The 11189-nt window shown below is 38.6% G+C and overlaps 1 protein-coding gene across 2 annotated transcripts in view; it reads right to left on the minus strand.

The window, feature by feature from the left end:
* Positions 1-8238: 8238 nt before the first annotated feature.
* Positions 8239-11189, minus strand: part of TMEM14A (transmembrane protein 14A) — a 10826-nt gene continuing 7875 nt past the window's right edge. For both annotated transcript variants that reach the window (XM_005869479.2, XM_005869478.2), the window contains exons 4-6: positions 11063-11164; positions 10409-10496; positions 8239-8526 (exon numbers count right to left, since the gene is read on the minus strand). In XM_005869479.2, coding sequence (XP_005869541.1) covers positions 8487-8526; positions 10409-10496; positions 11063-11164 — 230 coding nt within the window. In that variant the 3' untranslated portion in view covers positions 8239-8486. The remainder of the gene's footprint in view (positions 8527-10408; positions 10497-11062; positions 11165-11189) is intronic.

Here is an 11189-nt window from a genome sequence, read left to right on the forward strand (position 1 = left end):
CTGCCCCCCTCCACCCAGCCCCCCCCCCACCCAGGCCTTCACCACACTATTGCCTGTGTCCATGAGCTATGCATATATGCATATATGTTCTATGGTCAATCTCTTTCTGTCCTCCCCACCTCCCTCCCTCGGGGATCTGCCAGTCCATTTCATGCCTCCATGCCTCTGGACCTATTTTGTTCATATGTTTATTTTGTTCATTAAATTCCACATATAAGTGAGATCGTGTGATATCTGTCTTTCTCTGACTAGCTTATTTAGCTTAGCATAATACTCTCTCGGTCCATTTATGCTATCACAAAGAACATTTTTAAAATTTTATTTTTAAAAACCATTTACATTCAATATTATTTTGTATTAGTTTCAGGTGTACAGTATAGTGGTTAGATAATTATATACTTTACAAAGTATTTCTCTGAAATTTCCAGTACCTAATGGCACCATACATAGTTATTACAATATTATTGACTATATTCCCTATGCTGTACTTTACATCCCCATGACTATATTGTAACCGCCAATTTGTACTCCTTAATCCCTTCACCTTTTTAACCCTCACCCCCTTCCCCTCTGGCAACCATCAGACTTTTCTCTGTATCTGAGTCTGTTTTTGTTTTGTTCGTTTATATTGTTCTTTAGATTCCAATTATAAGTGAAATCATATAGTATTTATCCTTCTCTGACTGATTTATTTCACTTAACATAATACTGTCTCCATCCATGTTGTTTCAAATGGTAATATTTCATTTTTTAAAATATCCGAGTAATATTCCTTTGTATAGATGTACCACAGCTTCTGTATCCATTCATATACTGATGGGCACCTGGCTGCTTCCATATCTTGGCTATTGTAAATAATGCTGCAATGAACATAGGGGGCATATATTCTTTTGAGTTACTGTTTTGGGTTTCTTCAGATCTATTCCTATAAGTAAAATCGCTGGGTCATAAGGCAGTTCTATTTTTAATTTTTTGAGGCTCCTCCATACTGTATTCCACAGTGGCTGCACCAATCTGCATTGCCACCAAACAGTGCATGAGGATTCCCTTTTCTCTACATCCTTGACAGCACTTGTTATTTACTTGGGGGAGGTGAGGAGCCATTACAAGTGAGAAGAAAACAGGCATGCAAGGAGATGGGCGAGAGGGTTTCAAACCAAGGAACCCGAATTTTCAAAGCCTTGGCGTGGGAAAGTGCATAGTCCCCAAGGCCAGAGGAGGCGTGGCTGGAGAGTGGGGGACGAGGTGGGGATGGCAGGTGGCAGATGACACTCCTGTGAGTACTATCAAGGAATCAGGATTTCATTCTAGATGAAATAGGAATCCAATGTCTGGCTTTCTTCCATAAGGTTTTGCTCAGATGATACAGTGTTTTGGAAGGTATAGTGTCAAATTACAGCTACTAGAAACCATAATTTGAACTACTGAAGAAAAACTCAGCTGCTTCTGCACCAAAAAAAGAATGAAGAGAGCCCTACCCGGTTTGGCTCAGTGGATAGAGTGTCGGCCTGCGAACTGATGGGTCCCAGGTTCGATTCCGGCCAAGGGCACATGCCCGGGTTTTGGGTTCGATCCCTCTAGTAGGGGGCATGAAGGCAGCAGCCAATCAATGATTCTATCTCATCATTGATGTTTCTATCTCTCTCCCTTCCTCTATGAAATAAAAAATAATAATAAAAAAGAATGAAGAGAAAACTGAAAATTAGTCACAGTGTGTGGATTTGTCAAACTAATTACATTACCTTTCTAGAGGTTAGTGGATAATTATATTAGTATAATTTGTAAAACATAAAATAAATAAATTATAATGTAATGACATAAAAAGGACAAACTAATAACTTTAATTGTAACTATTATTTGCTGGGTGTAACTCACTGAGAAGGTAATCGTGCATCAAAACATCTTAACACAATCCTTTAAATATACCCAGGGAGCTTCCTACTTGATTTCAAAATCAAAAGCAGCTCTGTCATAGTGGGAATAATTGTCCCTAATATTGTGGTTTATAAATTAACATCTTGCCCTAGCCAGTTTGGCTCAGTGGATAGAGCATTGGCCTGCGGACTGAAAAGTCCTGGGTTCAATTCCGGTCAAGGGCACATGCCCAGGTTGCAGGCTTGGTCCCCAGTAGGGGGTGTGCAGAAGGCAGCCGATCAATGATTCTCTCTCATCATTGATGTTTCTATCTCTCTTTCCCTCTCCCTTCCTCTCTGAAATCAATCAAAATAAATTAAAAATAAATTAATTAATACCTTCATGCTAATCTGTCTTGAAATGAAGCTTCCAATACAAGAATGTACGTGCACATTCACATATATGCTCCACGCACATTACACATGCATGAAGGAAATATGTTCTAAATGCTGACAGGCTGAACTGCACTCAATTGCAAACTTCTGTGTTTCAAGATTGTCAATTTAAAAATATTAGATTAAAGTATAATAGGCCATTGGGATTTTTAAAAGACAATTGATTTTGCTTAAATTTTTCCACTATAGTTTAAATATATAAACTTTTTTGCTTATCTAGCTGGCACCTGATTATTTTTAAAGCTTCCTTTTCCGCTGTTAGTAACAATTCAGTTCCCAGTGCCAAGAGATCATCCTGTATGGAGACTGACGCACAGCCTTTCCAAATCAGACCAATGCGTGCCAGGAGCAAAGCAAACCTCACTTTATGCCATAAGCAGGATTTTCATAAACCAGCCCAGCCGGCATGGCTCAGTGGTTGAGTATTGACCTATGAACCAGGAGGTCATGGTTCGATTCCCGGTCAAGGCACATGCCCAGGTTGGGGGCTCGATCCCCACTTTGGGACATGCTAGAGGCAGCTGGTCGATGATTCTTTCTCATGATTGATGTTTCTATCTCTCTCTCCCTCTTCCTTCCTCCCTGAAATCAATAAAAATAAATTTAAATAAATAAATAAAAGATTTTCATAAACCAGAAAGTATGTATTCAGTAACCAAGGACACATGAAATGTACTGTGCACTCCATTACTAGGCTGACTTTTATAAAGGGGGAAATTCTTTATCTTAAATTACCCACAAAACCACGTTACTAAGGCCCAATTTCAGCAGACAAAGCCGAATGGAGGCATGGTGCCAGCAAGACTGGAGATAAAATTCCAGAATGCTAGGCTGAGAACAGGGAAGGGGGCATGCAGTTACTGTTGCAGTTAATTCCTTATGCTCATACACACTTCAAACAATGGAGTTTTAAATTTGTTTACTTCAAAGGCACACTGGAAAGCTATGAAATTAACTACTTAGCAGAAAGCTATGACGCTCTTCTGTCTAGAATGAAATAAATGCACAATAATTGCTTTTAATCCCTCCTTTTCTGCAAGTAGGTGGAGAGAACTGGCATCAGTGTTTTTAAGGTCTATTGAACGTTCTTCTTATAATTTCCCTTGACTTCAGTAAAAGACAGATTTGGAAGTAATTACAAAAGGAAAGAGAGCTGGAAAGCACTGGCGGAAGATGATATTCTATTAATATCCATTGCTCAGAGTTCTGTTCGGTATCATTTGTCTGAGGAAGCCAGTACTTTCTTTTAAGCAAACAAGTTCAGTTGTTAAAAATCCAGCAATTACTCTAGAATGTGTTTATTATGTTCTTAACACAAAATAACAGATATTAAAAATATTTATAGCCCTAACCGGTTTGGCTCAGTGGATAGAACGTCAGCCTGCGGACTGAAGGGTCCCAAGTTCTATTCCAGTCAAGGGCATGTATCTTGGTTGTGGGCACATCCCCAGTAGGGAGTGTGCAGGAGGCAGCTGATCGATGTTTCTCTCTCATCGATGTTAATTTTTCTGTTTATAATAAAGTTATAGCTTTAATGAAAGCCAAACTTATAGTTCAAATCATTTGTAATGAACTAACAATACTGGTTCAGTTATATTTGCCAAGTATTTTTGTTGCTCTCTCACCTCAAATTAGTATGTACATCTTGAGCGGACTGGAGATGTATCATTATCTGTTACATTTATGGATATTTTATTTTAAATACAGATATATGAACATATAATACCAAGAGTATATTTCTAAATCAGCAACATGTTTTCCACATTTAAAATGTTCATTTTGAGTTTATTTGAATTCTTACAGGTATTTTTTGGTTAATTGTTTAACTGAAGTCAAGCATCTTACAAATTATGGTACCATAGTTTTGATTTGTACTTTTAATAGTAAGTTCTTCAAATTATTATGGAATGATGACACATCTTTTCAAAGCTAACCCACCTATAATCTAGCTTCATTATCATTTAGGAGATAAAGACCTCAATCAAATAAAGTCAAGATATTTTGACTTGAAACATTTAACCCAGGCAACTAATTTAGACATTGGCATTCAGAATACACTTTTGCTTTTAAGAAATGTTAAAACACTGCTGATCATGCTATTCTGAATAAATCCTATCCAGGCCAACTTTCTGGGACTCTAAAACTTTGAGGTCTATCAGAGCCTGGGAAATTATTGTGAAGAACAGGCCTTTGAATACAAAACAAGATAATGTTCTATTTTTGTGTAATGTAAGAGCATCTGTTGTGTGGCCTATTTTCTTTTTGTAATTATCAGTCTGCTGATTGTTAAAATGGAGTCTAAGCCATCCACTCTGAAAAGGGAACTTTATGTTATATGTGAGATGGGGTGACCATCAGTTCACCAACTCAAGAGTGCAAGAATTTAACCCTTATTATTTCTGCAACTGCATTTAATTTCGATTTTGAGCCCCACTCCACCAAGGGCACCAAATTAAATCTCAAACAGTTCTAGTCTCCTTCCCAAAACATTCCCCCATATTTTCTCTAGGGTTGTATCTAAGTCCTCAGGCACCGGGGAGAGAGGGCCCTCCTGTCCTTAATAGACTTGTCCACACAGGAGACTGCCAAGATGTCCTCATTTCCACCATGCCCTGGTGACCACCTTGCCTTCATTAACACAACATGGTCCTTTGAATTTGTAACTATGCATTGGAAACATCTGGCTCTTAAGTGGATAACTCTCAGGCTCTTTCAAGCCCACCTGCCTAGACACCGCACCTAGACATTACTACTCAATGCTTTTGAGTCACTCTGAGTTTGTAAGAAGGTAAATGTTTCCCAGGTTTGCAGAAACCCTAAGCCATAATGGGATTCTTGCATTTCTCAGCCTGTCTTCTCCAGCATTTGACTGGGCCAATGCGAGGAAAGAAAGGGGTTTTCTCTCAAGGGTACTTCAGTGTCTAACTTCTCTTCCTTCCCTCCAACTCTCTTCCTCTATTTCAATTCCAGAGGCTAACTGGGCTCTTTCTTAGTAGTTCTTCTAAATCATTTGTTTGTGGCATATGGTGGATTAAAGATTATGTTCCAGTTCCAGCAACACACAGAGCTGCCTCAGAGTCTCAAAGCTAAATTCCTAGGATGAAAACTGGGTTGCAGTTGAGTCAGGTGGCTCACTGGACCGTGGCTGGAAGGTGGGGGTCTGCAGTGCAACCATGGCCAGCAGAGCCCATCACGCCTACACAGGAGGTGAGAGAGATTGAGCAGTTCTCGGAGAAGGAACCACTGTGAATGGGGCAGACACTCCAAAGCTGTCTAATGGGTAAAGTGTCTCCTATCCAAATGTTCAAAATCGTAGCCATTATGAGAAAGGCATTGAGTAACATTATCATTCTTAGCTTAATGACCAGAAAAGGCTCTATTCAGCAGGGAACACCTCAAAGACATTCGCTGGGCAAAAATTTAAGAACTTCTTTCCTCCAGGCCCCAGACTATCACGTGATCTCACTCTGACCTGGTGTCTATTACCAAGTTCACATTTTGTTTCTACTTCAGTGTCATAATCATGGTTTGAGTATAAGCTGATAAACTGTTGGCAATTTGAATATGAAGGTTCTTCTCAATTACCCTTGACCATCAGCAAGTGAGGGGGGCACCCCAGACTTGCTTGTGGCCACAACCTCTTTGATACCATTAGGATTAGTAGGATTTTTTCTTTTTCTTTCTTTTTTTTTTTTTTTAGGTAGGATATTTTTAAAGTATATCAAAGGATTTTGTCTGGGATTCCTAACTGGTTAAGGTGTTGTTGTTGTTTCTTTCTCCCCTTAATTGAATTACTTATCACTGTAAGTTTAACAACCTCCTTGAAAGTCAGTTGGCAAAGGTAACTGAATGCAGTCGTTCAACTCTGCTGTTCTCAGTGGGAGCTCTACCCATTCACTTCCTTTAAAGAAAAGGTTGCAGTGTATTATGCTAAGTGAAGTAAGGCAGATGGAAAAGGAAAAGAACTCTATGATTTCACTCATATGTGCAATATAAAACCAAAAAGAAACAAATGACAAACAAAACAAAAACATACGCATAGATACAGACAATGGATTGGTGGTTACCAGAGGGGAACGGGGTGGGAGGAGGTAAAATGGGTAAAGGGAGTAAATTGTATGGTGATGGATGGAAACCAGACTTTTGGTGGTGAGCACACTGCAGCGTACACAAATATCGAATTATAATGTTGTACACCTGAAACTTATATAATGTCATTAACACATGTTACCTCAATTAAAAACATAAAATAATAATAAAAAAGGGTTTGGAATCTGACACAACTGCACAGAGCCAACAAGAACATTGCAGATGTTTAGAGCTCTAATGGGTCTTGTCGGTCATTTAGTCCCAATTCCTCCTTAAGGATGAGAAACTGAGTTTCAAAGAGAAGAAATGACCTTCCAGAGAGCGTACAACCACCAGCGGGAGAATTGGGCTGGAACTGATGTTCAATCTGGGGCCTGAAAGTTAAGTGCCTTGGACAGTAAAAGTCAAAACTAAGTCTAAAAATGAAGTGGTGAATTGAGACAAAATCATTTTTGTTTCAGAATTATTAATGTTGAGAGAGAGAGAGAGGGAGAGAGGGAGAGAGAGAGAGAGAGAGAGAGAGAGAGAGAGAGAGTCTGTTCCTAAGGAGAAGTTCTGGTTTAATAACTCTCCTTCCCAACTTCTTTCATTAATAATTCAATAGTTAAATGTCAAAGGCGATTAAGTATATAGATAAGACACTAAAATAAAAAAAGGTTTAAAACAGATCATCTTTTATTTGAATACTAAATACATTCTTTTAGCACAGAGTGTTCTGATGATGTATTCTTTTAAGGAAAAAAATAATGTTGGCAGCAACACAATTAAAATGCAAAACATATCATTTCTAATATAATACAAATGACATAGATATATCAGCATTCTCTGAGGTCCACTTAGGGCAGTGGTCGGCAAACCGCGGCTCGCGAGCCACATGCAGCTCTTTGGCCCCTTGAGTGTGGCTCTTCCACAAAATACCACGTACGGGTGCGCATGTACAGTGCAATTGAAGTCGGTTTTCGGCCTGGGCGAGTCTATTTTGAAGAAGTGGCGTTAGAAGAAGTGGGGGGTGTCGGTCGGTTGGGCGATGGGAGATGTGGCGCAGGCAGCATGGGGGAGGCGCGCGCCATTCATGCACGAGTTGAGTGAGCCAGTCAGTCAGCAGTCTCATTGTGCAGTGGTTAGTGCTAGTCACGTCCGCAAATCTTGCACGGGTGACAAAAGTACCTACTCGAAGCATAAAGTTACCTGTATTTTTCCAACCAGCTGCAAATCCTACAGGTATTTTTGTCATCAATTTAAGAATTGTAATTCTTTTGTGTTGGTGGCTTTATTATTATAAAATGAAACATTTTTTTAGGTGCCCTGTTTGAGATGGCTACAAAGAAGAAGCAAAGAAAAACAGAAGACGAAAACCGTGAATTTAAAGTTGAATGTACCTACCTATATAGTTTAAGTTTAAAAAATTTGGCTCTCAAAAGAAATTTCAATCGTTGTACTGTTGATATTTGGCTCTGTTGACTAATGAGTTTGCGGACCACTGACTTAGGGCATTCCGTCATCTGATACGCTGCAGTTTCATTTAAATTCACTTCAGATGAGTATTTAGAATTGTCAAGAAATACCACATACATAAAACTAGACATAGCAAATGAAAAGGTATATTACAATTTATTAAATATGTTTTTTTTAATCTTCACCCAAGGACATGCTAAGAGAGGGAAAGTGAGAGAGGGAGAGAGAGAGCGAAACATAGATGTGAGAGAGAAACATTGATCAGTTGCCTTCCATACACTCCCTGACCAGGGATCAAACCCGAAACCCAGGTATGTACCCTGACCAGGACTTGGATCCACAACCTTTTGGTGCATGGGAAGATGCTCAAACAACTGAGTCACTCTGGCAAGGCTATTAAATACCTTTAATGAAAACAGTACCTGACAATTAGAAAACAAAGTTTTGTTCAAAAACAAAACAAACAACACCTCAGACTAGTGTTCATATAAGAGGTGACAGTATTTCTTTTGTTTCTAGTATTAAATAAGACACTTAACATTCCATACTGAAATTTATCTTCTGAGTTCCAAGAGTGTGTTCTGCCCGTTAGTGTAGAATGACGTCAATTCAGCTTTCAGTTCCTCCGGATTCTCAGAGCAGCAGTAAGACAAGTCTTAGAATCATCATGAGACTGGATGAGAAGAAAGGCAAAGGAAGGGTGGCTCTTACACGGCTGAGACAGAAAGGGCCGCATGCTCCCCTAACTGTGGTGTAACTCAACCCTGGCTCCCAGGCTTCTCCCAGACTCCTACCGTGGGAGCAGGGGTGACCTCATTATCCCTGCATTCGAACTTCCCAGACGTGCCTGAATTAGCCACTTAAACATGTTCACTCAATGAATGAGAAAAATCAGAACTCGCTGTTCTAAAGATCTGGGATAAAGCTTTATGAGAGAAAGGTTTCTAAAGAAACACACACCTTTCAAAAGCTTGTAAAGTTAAGCAAGTTGAAAAAAATAATCAAGGAACAATTCTGAGGAGTAATTGCCATCTCAGCTACTTTTCATTGATTGGGGTCTTGTCTTTTTTCTTTTAATACACAAGTTTTCTTTTTACCATCATAACTGAAACTACTGACAGTCATTTCCCTAAAATAGGGACATCAACCTAAGACACATTCTGGTGGTTTTCAAAAGACAGCAATTTAAAAGGGTGGTAGCAGCAGGCATTTCATATCTTTGGGGTCTTGTCTTCTTGACCCGTAAACCCTACTTCTGATTCTTTCCACCACCAAGTATCATTTTTAGACAGGCCTCAAACTGGAAAGCAGTCTTTGTAATCACACTTTTCCTCCCCAAATCATAAACACAGCCACACTAGAAAATTCTACAGAGCAGGAGAAAATTACTCATTATGCTGCCACCCAGAGACAAACTCTAACAGTTTGAGAGATTTCCCTTCTGATCTTGGTTTTTCATATACAAACTTTTAAAAATTGAGATCACAGTATATTTGTTTTTTTTTTTATCCATTTAAATAATCTCTCCTTATGTTATTAAGATTTTTCCAATGCCACTAAATAGTTTTTTAAAACATGACATGTAAAGCCTGCTCAGTATTCCATTAAGGGGACGAACATTTACTGAAACATTTCCTTACTGGTGAATTTTTAAGTTGTTTCTAATTTTTCAGTTTATCATGTTTTGCGTTAGGAATAAAGTCGCAATAAACACCAGACATTATATACATCTCATTATTTCTTCAGAAAAAAATTTCAAAAGGCAAAAATGTGTATCAAAGGAAATGAACATGTTTTATGGCTTTCAATATATTAAGGCAGGTTTCAGGAAGTATTAAAAATATAACCTATATGCCCAGCCAGTATAGTTCAGGGGTTGAGTGTCAACTTATGAACCAGGATGTCACAGTTCGATTCCCAGTCAGGGCACATGCCCGGGTTTCAGGCTTGTTCCCCAGTAGACGGCATGCAGGAGGCAACTGATCGATGATTTTCTCTCATCATTGATAGTTCTATCTCTCTCCCTCTCCCTTCCTCTCTCTGAAATCAATAAAAACACATTTTTAAAAAGTTACATTGAGCTGGATAGAAACAGCAGTGCTATGCCCCTCTTTCAAAAAAAATATAACTATAAATTTTTACTTGGCAACATGCTTAATCTCATGGATAGAATTACCGGGATCAAATGAAGAGAAATTTGAAGCTCCCTACTGATCTATTGGGAAAAAAAATTGTTTTCTCCCTTAAAAACTCAAAATACTGCCTCACATGGGTAAATCTTGAGAAAAAATGAGACTTAATTGAATTCTTTATTTTGAAAATGGTAAAGTGTACATGTGATCAAATACTACAGCAACACTAAGTATATTCAATATAAATGTTCCTGTGCACATCCATCCCAAAGACTGACTGCAGGCATATTTTAAGGGTTCACAGTCATGCTTATTGCAAAAAAAATTACTTTGATGTTTCAAGTTAACAATGACTTTTGCCCCAAATTCAGCATTTCAAAATGAGGTGCAGAGGAAAATGTACATTAAAATAGTTTTTCTTACCTTAAGCCTGCCACCAGCCCAGCTGGGATTATTTTCTTGGATCTCTTAAACCGCACACCCATTATGGTGGCCAGAAAGAAAGCTGCAACTAAAAAACAAACCAATACATGCATCAGAGTTGCAAACACCTCACCAATGCCTGCTTGTGAAAAAAAGGGATATCATTTAAGCTTCCTAATATAACAACTATTATGCATAGGTATTGAGTTGCTATTTTCTTCAAAAGATGAAAAGCTCTATTAAAACACTTAACTAGCTCATTAAAAAGGTTTGAGTAAACAAGCATGTTAAAATCCATTCTTGAAACACCTTTAAAAGGAAGTCTTTTTCTAACTTAAATGTCTATTTACAGAATACTCCTTGAAGACTAGGACTGCTGGCTTATTCAACTTTCCTCAGGAACTCTGGGCAGAATACTCCCACCCACCGGAGACACCCAACAAATGTTTAGGTAACCGAATGTAAGGAAAATAATTATATATTTTTTAAAGTAAGACCTGATTAATAAAATAATACTATTTTAGTATTTAGAAGAAGGCCGAATTTTTTGTTTTGTACCATTCCAACACACTAAGCAATAATATTACATTTAGAAGCATCATATCAGCTACCCCCCAGGTTCGATGCTCCATACCTGGAAAATGTCTTACTTACACAGAGACACTTTCACATCTCGCTTGTCATTGGAGACACGGTAAGCTCCATAGCCAGCCAAAAGTCCAACAAAGAGACCAGCAATCAAAGACGGAATACTACCTGGGTGGGGGGTAGGGGGGGTAGG

Source organism: Myotis brandtii, unplaced genomic scaffold (genome assembly GCF_000412655.1).
Source record: "Myotis brandtii unplaced genomic scaffold, ASM41265v1 scaffold2968, whole genome shotgun sequence".
NCBI lineage: Eukaryota > Metazoa > Chordata > Mammalia > Chiroptera > Vespertilionidae > Myotis > Myotis brandtii.